The 15,336-nt window shown below is 46.8% G+C and overlaps 1 protein-coding gene across 15 annotated transcripts in view; it reads right to left on the bottom strand.

Annotated features, from left to right (window-relative positions):
- The window catches only part of ABI2 (abl interactor 2), a 1,586,546-nt gene that overhangs the window by 1,008,666 nt on the left and 562,544 nt on the right, over positions 1–15,336 (bottom strand). For all 15 annotated transcript variants that reach the window (XM_069615537.1, XM_069615533.1, XM_069615538.1 and 12 more), the window contains one exon: positions 619–795. In XM_069615537.1, the coding sequence (XP_069471638.1) occupies positions 619–795 (177 nt within the window). The remainder of the gene's footprint in view (positions 1–618; positions 796–15,336) is intronic.

Genomic DNA, 15,336 nt, shown 5'->3' with positions numbered 1-15,336 from the left:
ACAAAAACAACAGGAGACATATCTATTGAATTCCATTTGTCTAGTTTTGCCAAATTGAAAAGTGTTGCAATTTAAAGTTCTGAGGAAGTTCCTTCCTTGCACTCCCAAAATGAATACCATATACATTTAAACGCACTGAAAAGCACTCAATGAAGTGAATGGTTGGGCTTTTATCCAGAGGTCATCGATACCTTACCTTTGTAAGAGACTGAGGTACTATATTATAGGGTAAATTGTGGAATGATTAGGTTTCCGCATATTGAAAGACTTTACCTGGACTTGAAGAGTGAACAGATTTTGTCTTAAGGCAACGAATATACACATGGGTTAAGTAACAAAGTGTAATCGATATTGGTTATAACCAGAGTACTGAAAGGAGCACTGCTTAATTGATGGTCCCCAAGGATACCACTACCTATCTTTTGTATATGATTGTAGTACTGTCTGGATGAGCCCCATGCAGCGAAGTTGGGGCAGCAGAGGGATGGATGAGCTCTTAACTCATACATGGCACTTTTACAAATAGTAAAAGTGCCATGTCTGCTTCATTTCGCACAAGCCACAACAGAACACATCTACTAAAAGTTTAGTTATCTTATTAAGAAAATGAGCACCTACTTTCACGCCATGTCCAGTATCATCCAGGATCGTATAGTCGATTGGTTTCCTAATGTAGCGTACAGGCCGTTCCAGGTTAGCTGGTGCAATGATTTTGTGGGTCCTTGAGGTGTTTTTGTTTGTTGTCAGGATGCCGATTTCTCTTCTTGCGACTTTCTCCTTGTGAATATCCACGGTCTGAAAACCACAAATCAATATTCATTAAGTCTTACTTAGCCCTGAGGCAGCAATTCGAATTAAAAAACTTCAGCATGTGAAGTAATCTTTTCTCAGTGGGCCAGTCACACTCCACATTCCCACTGGTAAACTCTGGGTCAGGACTACTACTTTATCCAGATGAAAAAAAAACAACTGTTTGTTCATAGTTTAAGATTCTGAAAGGGCCACACATGGGTGCTTGCTTATGTCGACAATCAGGAATAGTTCTGAAAGCTCTTCAAAACTCGAGTGGTTTCTGTTTTAATGTATAGTTTAAAGTATTTGTTTAAAGATGGAACACGCGTCTTTGTTGAGATTGTGATTTATATTACAGATCTCAATATAAAAATACTGCCACATCTCTAAAATAGAAGTCATGCCACAACCATAGAGTGAGCTCTGAAGTGCTGACTTTGGCTTACATTTGCTTGGCCACCTTCCTACTGACCAAGAAACAGTGACAGCTGTTCTCCCATCTACCACAGCTGTAACCAGAGCAGATTTTCAGGTCAGAGGTATATTTAAGGCATGGATGATTTGCTCTGTGGCAGTTGGCGAATTTTTAAAGTGTCGGATTGAAATGTGCAAACACAGTGAGTGAGCTCAAAATCCACCGACATGGGCTGCAGGGTCGGGGTTGGGGTTTGCTGCCCCAGAGTTATTTTTGTTACAAGTGTAAAAATTGTCCATTTCACACCTCTATGTGCAGGCTAAAAGAGAATTAAAATAGGATTTACAGGTGATGCTTCAGATGCTAAGCCATCAACACAAACCACAGGAGCATTCCACCACAGAAAAGCATTTATACGGAACTCTAAGCACAGTAGACAATTCTATTAGTGCTGCATCAGGTCAGCAGTGACTGACATCATGCCAATACCAAATTGATAAACCTTCCAAACATAAATCAGTAGAAATTACACCAGTTTTCAATATTGTTGCAGGATATGTATCATTTAATGCACATCATTATTCCCGTGTTAATTAATAAAACAATCAGAAATGCAAGATCATAACATTCAATTAGAATTCACTGTAAGTCGGTTGCCACCACATGACAGGTTAATAATTATGCAAATCCCAGCTTAATGAGTCAGTGTATTGGTCAAAACTGTCATGGCAGTGTTAAACTGCCCCAGTTAATCACATACTAGCAATGTTACACTAGTTTTCATAGTTTCATGTATGCCGGTGTTGCCACACTTATGACTGCATGTACCTTGCCAGCATGATAATGTTTTATTGGACAACACTAGAGTTTTCCCTTTTTTTTTTTAGAATAGGCATCACAATTTATTAAGGGCAACCTAGGTATGTATACATTGCCACCACAAAATTCTGATGCAAGTTTCAAAGTTGTCCCAGTAAAACACATTATTGCTCTGTTGTCCACATTGTCTCTAGAAAATTACGAAGCCAGTGCCAACAAAGCAATGCTGTGATTTAATTTTAATTTTATTGTTTAAAGCGTAGACCTAGCTTAAGAGCAGTGGGGTACTGTAGAATATGTGGGAAGCCAGCATTTGGGCTGGCATCGTTTAACAGTAGTACAATACTGCGAGTTGCAATCTGTGCATCAGTCTGTACATCTGTTGGGATTAGTCCGTGGTCAGGTATTGAAAAATCCATGCTGCTTGAGACTGGTGAAATTGAAGAATTGTGTGGGCCTTCCGAGGCGAAACTGGGATCGAGTTGCAGAGGATGGGTGCATGGAGAGTGAACGATAGTTTGCAGGTATTCTCTTTAGGGACGAGTGATTCAAGCAGGTTGGTGGTTTGCTGAGCGATATTGCTCTAGTAGAATACATTATCACACCAGTATAACACTGCATTAGCGGGGCAACACTGATGCGACATCTATTACATGAGCATCAAAACTTTCTATGGATAACACATCTGCACTGGCCCTAGAAAATGGTGATACAAATTACACCAATATGATGGCTGTGTTTCCTCATTATATGCCGGTTAAGCACATTGTAAAGCAGACATGTACAGTGCCCTGAGAACTGCCACTATATACATTGACTGCTGCATACAGCATAGCACTCCTATTTGACCAGAATATGTCCCATGAAATTTATTGACACCCAGGATTGACCACTGCCACATGCCAATGCCCATTATCATTCATTGATCCAGAAAAGCCCCACTACCCCATGAGCTGTCAAAGGTCACTATCCCTTCCCCAAGGTCTGCCTCAATAACATATCAAGGCCATTGCCCAAGACTTGCCCCATGTCATTCCTGTCCCCCAGAACTTCCCCATTGGCTCCCTAGCTGTCCCCTGATTTGCCCAATGACACTGTTTGCCACTAGATCTACCCCATACCATTACTCCTAAGTTTGCCACATGCCACTCCCATTGTTTCTAACAGCATCACATTGCCCAGCAACCCCTATCATTTACCAAATCTCGTACATCTCCCTAACCTTTTGGGTTACAAACTACTTTGGCAGACGCTCTTCTCCTGCATCTCTTCAGCTCTGCCTGAGCCCCTGCAGAAGTAAAGCGTTTTCCATCACTGTTCTGCTCGCGGCTAGAGCTGTGCAGCTCTCTTGCCCCAAGGCCTACTATGGTTAGGACAGGACAGCACAGGGTACAATAATATGGCTACAATTTGAATAGACTATTAAGGAAGCACTTGGAATGGCATGGAGAGTGGGGTACAGAGGGTTACAGGAAGGAAGAGACTGGCTTAGTCTTGGTTTGTTGATGAATTTGCACTTGTGCTCTCTGAAGATATATTCCTGCGAATTTCACTTACTCTGGATTCCCTCTCTTTTATTTCTACTGCTAAGAAAGAAATCAAAGGGTGTGCTCTCACTCCTCCAAGAAGACCCCCCAATGGTGGCCAGTCATTAAGAAACTCTGCAGTAAACTTGAAAACATAGTCTTAGCAAGGATCTGTCAGCTCTGCTAAATAAATAAATGAACTTACACCTGTGTGTTATTTTAATCATGATATTAACTCTGGTGAAGGGTGCAAGCTGCAGTTGGGGCATGTCGGCAACATGAGAATCTGCATGCAATTACGAGGACTTGAGAAATAGGCACTAGGACCTGAGCAGCCACAAGGGCACCAACTGCAGTTGGACTGTTCAGCAACTCAGCTGTATAAAGAAATAGTTCATTAGCGACTGGTGAGCCTTTGTGTGTGTGTATATATATATATATATATATATATATATATATATGATACATTACTCACGGTAATCGTATTTCTGATGCTTGTATCTGCTTAGATTCACATGCTGTGCATAGGCCGACATCTAGTGGAAGCTGCGGAGTATTACAGTTTGTTTTTCAAAACTCGAAAATGGGCGTCGACACAGGGCGTGCCAGTAATACTATCCCTAGTGTGACGTCCACTGTACCCAAAATCCCTCACGCGTCTAGGATCCTCAGATTGTATTTTTTCTGACATGAGGAGTAGCGCGAGTACAGATAATCCAAGCAGATAGACAAAGGTAAGACTACAAGCAATCATGCGCCTTCTCTCAGAGGGGAGGAAGGGTGGGTCGCATGTGAATCTAAGCAGATACAAGCATCAGAAATACGATTACGGTGAGTAATGTATCCCTTCTGAGGCTTGTGGAATCTGCTTAGATCACATGCTGTGCATAGATTAGCGAGCAGTACCTGAAGAAGGAGGTGGGATGTGAGAAGGGTCATGAGCAAATAAGTGTCTTAGAACCGCTTGTCCCACTTGTGTATCTGCCTTGGAATGGGTGTCAATGCAGTAATGCTGAGTAAAAGTGTGAATAGAGCTCCAAGTAGCTGCTTTGCAAATGGTGTCAAGGGGTACATTTGCAATGAAAGCCAGAGTGGCCCCAATGCCTCTAGTAGAGTGGGCTCCTGGCGTGAAAGGCAGAGTTCTTTCAGAGAGTGAGTAACAGCTGGATACAGTTAATAATCCACTTCGAGATGGCACCTTTAGAGACGCGATCCCCCTCTCTGCCTGTGGCTACGGAGACAAACAGTTGATCTGTTTTTCTTAGCGGTCTGGTTTTATTTACATAGTAGAGGACCGCCCTACGCACATCTAGGGTGTGTAGTTTCACCTCAACCGAGCTTTGCGGGTCCTGGAAGAAAGCCGGAAGCTCGATGGACTAGTTTACATGGAATTTTGATATAAATTTAGGTGAGAACCTAGGGTGTGTGCGTAAAACCAGTTTGTCTTTATGGACAGTAAAGAAGGGATCCTGCACTGACAGAGCCTGAATTTCACTGACCCTTCTTATAGAAGTAATAGCTACTAAGAAGGCCGTTTTATAAGTCAGGTGTTTGAGACTGCTTTTATGTATGGGTTCGAAAGGGGGGCCCATGAGCTTGGCTAGCACCACATTAAGGTCCCACCCTGGTGGTGGGTTTGAAATAGGAGGGCGAAGTCTCTTTACTCCTTCCATGAGGGCTTTAACTACTGGTACTTTCCACCACGAAACCTTGCTATGGGAAGTGGTGTAAGCCGACAGGGCTGCCAGGTGTACTTTCAGTGAGTTAAAAACCAATCCTGCATCTAGCAGGTGGAGCATGTATGTACAATAGTGGAAGGAGTGCAATCAACTGGGTTGATTTGTCTACTCTGGCACCAGATAACGAACCTCTTCCACTTGTCAAAGTAACAGTGCCTTGTGTTTGGTTTCCTAGATTCCTTTAGGATGTCCATACACCTCTGTGGCAAATTGAGATGTCCAAACTCTATGACCTCAGGAGCCAGGCTGCCAGGTTCATTGAGTTGGGTTGCTGGTGCACTGTTTGACCTTGGTGCTGGGACAGTAGGTTGTAACAGGCTGCAAGTTTGATGGGCTCGCACACCGCCATCCTGCGTAGGTGTGGGAACCACGGTTGTCTTGCCCACATGGGAGCAACTAGGACGAGCGTCATCGATTCCCTGTTCATCTTGTTCACCACTTTCCTGACGAGAGGAGTTGGTGGAAAAGCGTACCCAAACATCCCTGACCAGTTCATCCACAGGGCGTTCCCCTGGGATTCTGGTTGGGGGGACCTGGATGCAAATCCTGGGCATTGTCTGTTTTCGCTTGTGGCGAATAAGTCTATAGTGGGGAAACCCCACTGAGAGAAGATATCTTCTATGACCTCTCTGTGTAGAACCCATTCGTGTTCCTCTGGGAGGGAGTCCCTGCTCAGAGCATCCGCTAGGGAATTGAGCTCCCCTGGAACATGTTGTGATGACAGGAAGATGTTCCGTCTGAGTGCCCATATCCAGATTTTCTGGGCAAGCTTGGACAGATTTGGCGAGCGAGTCCCTCCTTGCTTGTTCAGGTAGAACATGGCTGTTGTGCTGTAAGTCCGGATTTGCACTGACAGGTTTAGTAGGTGGGGCTCGAACGCCTGAAGCGCTCTGAATACTGCCAGAAGCTCTAGCAGGTTGATGTGGTTCTTGGTCACCAGAGACCCTGAGCTGTGTGGTGGAGATGGTGAGCTCCCCACCCTGTCAGACATGCATCTGTAGTGACTACTGCCTGTACTTCGGGGTCGTAAAAGGGTTTCCCCTGTGCGAGATTCTCTCTTGTCCACCAGTGAAGGCTTTGTACCAGTGTTGGCGAAACGACTACTAGATCGTCCCACTGACCACTTGCCCGAGACCACTGTTTCGCCAACCATTCCTGCATGGGACGCATGTGCAGGCGCGCGTGGGGGACCAGGTAAATAAATGACGCCATCATGCCCAGTAAACGCATTGCTTTGCGTATCGTTATTTGTTGACCGGACTGATAATGCGGAATTTGCAGTAGTATATTCAGAATTCTTTCTTCTGAAGGAAAGGTCAACCCCTCTTGGGTATCCAGGATTGCTCCTAGGAATTGTTTTGAGTTGCTTGGCACCAGGCTTGACTTCTTCTCGTTGATTGAGAAGCATAACTCGTGGAGGAGGTGGATAGTCCTTTGAATGTTTGTCCTGCAAATTCCTGGGGTTTCCCCCGTTATGAGCCAGTCGTCCAGATAAGGGTACACCGGGATTGCCTCCCTGCGTAGGTGTGCAGCCGCCACCGCCAGTACCTTGGTGAATACCCTTGGTGCTGAAGCTATCCCGAAGGGCAGTACCTTGAATTGGTAGTGTCGACTGTCCACCTTGAAGCGCAAGTACTTTCTGTGCGCTGGGAACATGGGAATATGGGAATATGAAAATAAGCATCTTTCATATCCAAGGTTGCCATGTAATACCCCTGTTTGCAGGGCGTAAGTCTAATACTGGGCGCATTGTCAAATCTATTTTTGCCACAAGGAAGTAAGTTGAATAAATACCCTTGATTACCTGGTTGCCCGGGACGAGTTCTATCGCGTCCTTTGCTAGAAGATTGACGATCTCCTCGAGGAAGATCTTTTGGTGGTCCAAGGAATGTATCTTGACGTGGAGGGTGGCTTTGTGGACGCTCAAGCAGTTCTATGCAGTATCCTGCGGACACTGTGGACAGCACCCATATGTCTGATGTGATCCCTTCCCAAGCTTGGGTGAAGTTGGAAATGCGCCCCCCTACTGGGGATGCGTGAGAAGGGACCCTGAATGCGGCGTCACTGTTTTGCGGGAGGTGTGCCGCCTCTCCTGGGGCTGCCTCTACCCTTTCGACGGCCCCTCTTGTTTCCTCTGCTGTAACTTTGGGTAGACTGCTGGTTGTTACCCCATGATGTCCCTGTGAATAATTGGAGCCTCTTTGTGAATTCTGGCCGCGTGGGCGACAAAAATTACTATTGCCTCCTTGATTAGGGGGCTTGTTGGTCAACTGTTCCAGGAATTTCAGAGTATCATACTCGTCTTTGGCAGTCTTTAATGCGTCCTCTACCGCTTTGACAAACAGTAGATTAGGTTCCACCGGCATGTCGATTAAGGATGCTTGTATCTCGGGTTTAAACCCTGACTGTCTTAACCAAGCATGCCTCTTAATGACAGTGCTCTCTGCTATTAGCCTGCCCGCGTTATCTGCGGCATCAAAGGTTGCCTTAAGGATGCAACTGGACACGGCTCTCCCCTCCGAAGCGACCTGGGCCAAATGGCCCTTTAGAGGTTCCGGTGCGGAGTCGATGAGGGCAGCTACTTGCTCCCACTGGTGGCAGTTGTAACTAGTCAGCAGAGTGGTGGAGTTGGCAATCCTTGCCTGGTAAGCAGAAGTGGAGGCTACCTTCCTTCCCAACCCGTAGATTTTCTTGATCTCCTTGTCAGGGGGAGCCTCAGATGATGAGAGGTGTTCCCGTCCTCTTCCGGGTATTAGTAACTACCAGGGAGTCAGGCTTCAGTTGACCCCTTATGTAAAGCGGGTCTGATTGGGCTGCCCTGAACAATTTCTCGATTCTGGGATTTACTGCCCTTGTGAGGTTAGGATTGAGAAGGGAAGGATCAATTCTCCGTTGGATGGACTTGAGAATTAGAATGACTTGGGCAATGGGTTTCTTTTCTCCCACTAGTTCCTCAGCGAAGTCCCTCTCCTCCTGTTCTCCCCGAGTGTCTATGTGGAAGTGTTCTGCCGCTTTAGTTAAGACCTCATTTAGGAGGGGCTGGTTGTCGACTGGAGAGTCAGTAACTTGAGGTTCTTTGCCTACAGGGGAGTCTATTCTGTAGACTTCTGGGTTGTCTTCCTCCTCCTTCTCCTCCTCCTCCTCTTGGTCCTCGTCATCCCCATAATAGTCCACCCCAGTTTGGTCGTCCAACGTTACCAAGTCTGGATCCTCATCTTGTAGTGGATCCTCACTATACTGGGTGTAAGGTTGGATGTAAAAAGGGTCTGAAGACAGACCTTGCGTTGGGGTCTCAAACCGAGGCTTCTTACCAGGGGGCTGCGGGTCCCTAGATCCTGAGGGAGTAGCACCATCAGGGGTATAGGTGAGGAAGTGTTCTGGGTTCTTGGAGTAGAAGTCTGCTAGGGAGGACATTCTAGTCATAACCCTGTCTATATCCTCACTGGTCCATTTCTTGGAACTGGGAATGACCCTTTCTTGAGAGGGTTCCCCTTCTATGACTTGACTGGACCTATGGGCCTGTGCAGGGGTCTTGGCTAGATGCTTATGAGAAGACTTAGAGCTGTCTTTATGTAACTGTGGTGCAGAAGAAGGGTGAGATGGTTTCTTCTGCTGTTTCCCCCCCTTCCCCATGAGTGGAAGAGTGTTTCCCTGGTGTTTTCACCCTCTCAGTGCTTTTCGACGCCTGGCATCGAGATTCGAGGGTAGTGTCCCTTTCCTTAGAGTGAGGACGTTGGAATTCAGAAGCAGCCGGCGAACGGTCTGCTGTAGCCGGCTCCTGGTGAGCGTCCTGGGGCTGGCGGTCGGCTTCGTCTTCTGACGAGCATACCTCCATGACTTTGGTGAGTGAGGCACTTTTGGCAACTGTGGATGGTTGCCTGGTGTTGTGAGGCGATCTTGACGAGAACGCCCAGAGGATAACGATTCGGTGGACTGTTCTTTGTGTGTCTCTTTCCGAGAACTCGACACGCGCGTCGAGTCTTGGTTGGACTTCGAGTGTATAGTCGAAGTGGTGTGGGTAGCGCTTGTGTCGCCGGGTGTGTTCCCCATAACTGCCCTGCCGGACAGTTTTCCGAGGTTGGGTACTTGCGCTTGGGCATCTTTTGATGCCTCGTTTCCCACACCGTCCGAAAGTACGGCATCGTTGCCATCACTGAAGGTGCCCTCCGCTTCCATGGCCTTGCGTTGCCTGTCGTGGTGGGCCCAACGTTTGGTCGAGCGGTCCTTTAGTGTCTTAGCCTTGAACTGGCTACACGCTCTACAGTTCACCTCGGGGTGGTCCTTCGGCAAGCAGGAGTTACAGGTGGCGTGTTTGTCAACCCAAGGATACTTGCGGTTGCACTTGGGGCAGAATTTGAAAGGGGTACCCTCCATACGCACCCTGTGGCAGCGGGCTAGTGTATGTAGGAAAATATATATGAGTGTAGAGTATGTTTCCACCCCCCACCCTCCCTACTTGCAGGGCCGAGGCCAGAGGCCTTCCGAGGTCCAAAGTCCGTCGTGCAGCTCTCAACGGTTGTTTCTTCTCTAGGCCGGCGTCGAACCTCGAACTTCGATGACTCGACGTGGGAGTGGAAGAAACAGGGAAATATGATATTTAGCAAAATATGGCTGAAAGCCAGGGAACTCCACGGAATGCTTCCGTCAAGTATGGCGGAAAAAAACTGAGGGTCCTACACGCGTGAGGGATCATGGCTACAGTGGACGTCACACTAGGCATAGTATTACTGGCACGCCCTGCGTCGACGCCCATTTTCGAGTTTCGAAAAACAAACTGTCTTACTCCGCAGCTTCCACTAGATGTCGGCCTATGCACAGCATGTGATCTAAGCAGATTCCACAAGCTATATATATATATATACATATATATACATATATATACACATACAGCAGGTGGTGAGACGTTTGCGCATTAGTGGTGAACTCAGTTCTCATCACATGATTACAAGTGCTACCTTAATTTGACCAGGGTTAGTTCAGGGCGGCTTGTAATCCGAAGGGTGGAACTTTGCTTCAATAAGTGCACCCCATGCCATAATGTTTTCAGTAGGCTCTTGGATGTTCAGTCTCGTGGTCCTGCACTATGCTGTGGTCTTGGTGGCGCTCCATTTCATGAAATCATTAAACCATATATGATATTGCAGACCCTTCATTGATTTCCTATGACATTGCAATACATCTTTTTGCCAACACACATGCCAGGTCCGTGAATTTGATTATATGTTTGGACCTTTCAGGTCAGAGGTATACGCCCAGCAGGCACTCTAGTGGTTCCCATTTGAAACACCTCACTACCACCTTAGTACAAGTTAGTTCAATTCTGGCCCTAAATGCCCTCCCCTTCTCACAGTACCAAAACATATGCATATGGTGTGCATCCGACCTACCACACCTCAGGCAATTGGAAGACCTAATGGGATCAAACGCAGCAACCTGTTGTAGGGTCATGTAGGTTCTGGGCAAAACATTCAGTTGTAAGAGGCAAAACCGTGCATTGCGGGATACCTTCTTAGTGACTATCAGGGCTGCCTCCCACTGATTGCGATTCAACACCTGGTTTCGGTCCCTTTCCAATTTCGTTTTTAAGCCCTCATCCCGTACACTAATCAGTGATTGCATACAGCTATACACCCTCGACACCAGCCTCAACCCGTCTTCCAGGTAATGCATCAATTGTATCAATACATTTGGAGTGGGTTCGCCAGGCCATGTCATCCACCTGTTTTTTCTTATCATCGCTATGCTTTGATACCACAGGAACTTGCCCTAAGGTAACTTCTCCAAATGAATCAAGTCAGTTAATTCCATGTATACTCCCTCTTCGTACAGTTCACCCCATGTGCTAAGGCCAAATTCCTCCCACCTCCTAGCAACAGCAAGCAACTCCACCTGACAGCACACGACCGGTGCCATGGGTGACTGTGGTGAGTAAGGGTTATCAAACTTTAACACTTTCTGCCCTCTGAGCCATATTCGTCTACCCAGTGTTATAAGCATCAAATCCTTGCATGCTAGTTGCCTTTCACCCACAGGCCTTGCTGCAGTAAATCCTGCTCTATTATAATAGCATCTGACAGCCACTGCACCACATATTGCAGTAGTGCAGCCAAATAGTATAACTCAAAGTGTTGCAACTGTGCACCACCATCTTCGTGGTGCATGCATAATGTCTTTAGTGCGATCCTATGCATTCCCCTGTTCCATAGAAACTCTCATATGACGGAGTCTAAGCTGCGAAAGACTTTCGCTGGAATGTAGTGGTGTACATTGGCAAATGGGTATAGCATTTTAACTAAAGCATTTCTTCCCATTAAAGATAGCGGTAGTTTCTCCCAAAAAATCATGGATCGCTTGACCTTCTACTGCTCTGGCTGCGTTGCCCACATCATAACTTTTCAAGCCAGCTAGTGGGAACAAGCGCGACTTGTTCCTATTAAAGGAAATTCCAGATTACTTGGCGACTGTATCCAGTACTTCAAGCAAAATAGGCAGATTGTGTTTCGGTTAGCATACGTACAGAGGACATCACCCGCATATAAGGACACTAGGTGTGTTGCCTCGCCCACCATCACACCTGCTTCTCGATATTCTTGCCTCAGATACGCAGCCAACAGCTCTAGGGCCAATATATATTGCATGGGCAACAGGGGGCATTCCTGCCGCGTGCCTCTCTGTACCTCCCATGCACCAGCTCTAACTCTAATCGTAGGGAGCATATACAAAAGGTTGGACCCATTTAATGAAACCCTTGCCTATTCCGAAACCATTAAATGTCACAAGCATCCGCTCCCAAAAGGTGGAGTTAAATGCCTTTGTGGCATCTAGCGCTAGATTCCACTATCAATGAGGCATCACTTAAATTTGTCTGATCAATGTGCTGGAGTCGCCTCAGATTCATGGAGGTGCTGCACCCTGAGACAAAATGAGTTTGATGCCGGGGATCAGGGAGGTAATCACATTCTTAAGCCTCCTAGCAGAGTCGTCAATATGTTGCTGTCCAGGTTTAGCATAGCAAGAGGGAGATAAGAGTCACATAGCTCCACTGGTTTCCCTGGCTTAAGTATGGGTACTATTAGTGCCTCCCTCATACTGGCAGGAGGAATTCCCTTGTCATAGACCTCTACATACACTTTCAACAATACCAAGGTCACGTCAGGGGAAAATGTTTTATAAAACTCTGCTGGGAGCCCATCCAAACCCAGCATTTTCCCAGCAGGGAGAGACCAGATCACTGCGCTTAATTCCTCTTCTGTTATTGGCAAGTCGAGGGAAGTGGCCTCTTCCGCAGACAGCCTCTGAAGTTTGATTTGAGACAGGGCCTCCTCCCTCTCATCTGAGCTTACCATTTCCTCATGGCTATATAAACCCTTGTAAAACGCACGGATCATGTTAATTATTTCCACGTGTGACCTCCAGAGCCCCCCACATTCATCACATATCTGTGCTATAGGCTTCTTAGGAAATTCCGCCCTACATAGCCATACTAACAGCCGCCCGTCTCGACTCCCTCGGCATGTTGGTGTGCAGTATGAGTCGCATGGTAAAATTTCCGCTGCCTCTCCCATGAATCAGCTCATTGACTAGGTAGCAAGCTCAGCTCAGACTCCATTTCTGTCCTCCGGGCACCATTCGCCTCCATGTCACCAATTTTACTTTCTAGTTATCCCCAATTCCATATTAGCATTTTCTTGATTCCTCAAGATTCTGCAATGGCTTCCCCCCTTGCAGAAACCTTCAGTGACTCCCATACCAGGCACCAGCTGTCCACGCTGCCCACATTGTTTTTCCAAGAAGTTGGGTATGAAGGTGGTCACCTGGTTTCCAAAGGCTTCGTCTAAGAGTCTAAGGCGACATACGCCACAGTGGTATAGGGGGCTGAGGGCCACATAGGGCCCACTGGAATAGTGATGGGGAATGGTCTAGGTGTTCAGCATCCACCAGCAAATAGTCAATGCGTGTGTGTAAGTGGTGTGTGACAGAGTAGAATGAACACCCCATCTTTTCACTGTTCAGTTCCCTCCAAATGTCCGCCAATGTCACATTTTCTAATACCTCGTTAAGAGAAACAGATGCCTGTATCGACCTAGGTTGCAATGAGTCATATGTCTAGGGTTGGGTGTAACACACAGTTTAAGTCACCTCCCCACAAGAAGAGAGCCCCCCTTAAGTGTGTCATTCTATTAGAAAGAGGTCTAAGGAAAGTCAGTATAGCCTGATTGGGGCAGTATGAGTTTACTAGGTAAATGTCTTGTTGACCTATATGCCCATGAATTCTCATATCTGCCCTCAGTGTCCTTTTCCAACTTAATAAGTTTAAAGGGGATTTGTGCATCTATCCATATTAGGACTCCTCTGGCAAATTTTGAATAAGACGATCCATATCCTGCTCTACCCCACCTGGCTATCATTGAATCCTGTTACTCCGGGAACAGGTACGTTTCTTGCATCAAGGCTATTGTCATCTTATTCCTACGGAGAAAGGACCTCACCCTATTCCTGCGCAAATAAGTCTCCATACCGCTGACATTCCAGGTTACAATTCTAACCAACTCCATCAGTATAGCGCATGTCCCCACTTCTTGTAGTCCAAAAATCAGCTTCCCTATGGCGCCTCCCCAGAGTTCCCAACATGAATCCAAAAACCATTCAGCGTAGCACATGTCTAACCAAACAAGTAGAACAACCATGGACATCAACAATGCGTCCCCACCATTAGGACAACAACAACGCCCAACAGCATTCAGGCATGCCCAGACCTGCAACGAGCGGCATACTGTGGTATGGGCAGTTGCACTGTAACGTAGGTACAGTTTACAATCACCGTTTGGATTGTCAGTGGACCAAACCCTGGGCAGTGGCCTCACACCCCTACCACAGAGCAATGTTGCTGGCTTCCATCTTTGTAGTAAATTTGAACTAATTGTCACAGCCCAGTGGAGGAAAATCAAAACAGCAGTTTAACATTACCCATTCAGTCGGGGTTCTTTGTCTCTTCCCTGTATACCGTTGTGGTCCATTCATTTGTTATCTGCTTCCGGTGTTTCAAACATGTGAGACTTCCCTTTGTGTATAATCTTCAGCCTGCCGTGTAAATGAGCATGTATTTGAGAACCTGATGGCGCAGACATTCTTTTGTGGGGATGAACATGTTGCGTTTTCTCTGAACCAGCAGCGTGCAACCTGGATAAATCGCCATCCTTGTATTCCCACATTGCAAGACGCCTTTTTCTCTTGAGTGCTGGAGAATTATCTCTCGGTCTCTGAAATTGAGGCCCCTTGCTATAATGGGTCGTGGGTTAGATCCTGTGGGTGGGTTCCTTTGTAGTGACCGATGTGCTCTTTCAATCACAAAGCCCTGCAACAGCTTCCCTAGGCCCACCTCCTGAAAAATCAAGTTTTCAATATAGGATGTGGGGTCAGCCCCCTCGTTCCCCTCCGGAACACCCACCACTCTAATACTGTTGTGACATGATCACCCCTCCACATCCTCTGCTCGGTCCTCCAGAACGATATTTCTGGCTTTAAAGTATTGTAGCCTTTTCTCCATATCCGTGGTGGTGTAGGCAGTTTTCCTTCAATGCTCAGCCAGCGAGCACACATCTTGTCTCAAGAGATAACCATCTACCTTAACCTCGTCAATTTTCAGATTCTAGAGAGGACCTCAGCGCCGTGATAGTAGCAAGCACTTTATTGTCCTGAGCTCCCTGTGGGAGTGTTTACTCCAGGATGGGGTCATCGGCTGTGTCCCCCGCCGAGTCTGGGCACTTCTCCTGTGCTGCAAAGGAGTTCATTATGGAGGGTATGGCAGCCGCCTTCTGCTTAGCGATAGGCATTTCAGCGTTGTCTACCCAGTCACCCTTTTGACTGATCGCTTTGATGCTTGGCAAAAGGCTGAAGTATTTACTGGCCAACCATTGTCCCGCTTCAAGATAAGTCAGGAATTTGGGGCTCCCAGTCTCCCCAGATCCACTACTAGTTGCAGGGGCAGTGAAGTTATAATGTACAATTATGCCTGGGGGGCCCTCATGTTTATAATCCTCATGTC

This window comes from Ambystoma mexicanum, chromosome 9 (genome assembly GCF_040938575.1).
Source record: "Ambystoma mexicanum isolate Mex_15411 chromosome 9, UKY_AmexF1_1, whole genome shotgun sequence".
Classification (NCBI taxonomy): domain Eukaryota; kingdom Metazoa; phylum Chordata; class Amphibia; order Caudata; family Ambystomatidae; genus Ambystoma; species Ambystoma mexicanum.
Note: the sequence above shows the minus strand (reverse complement) of the source record. Positions and strands in the feature narration are given on the sequence as shown.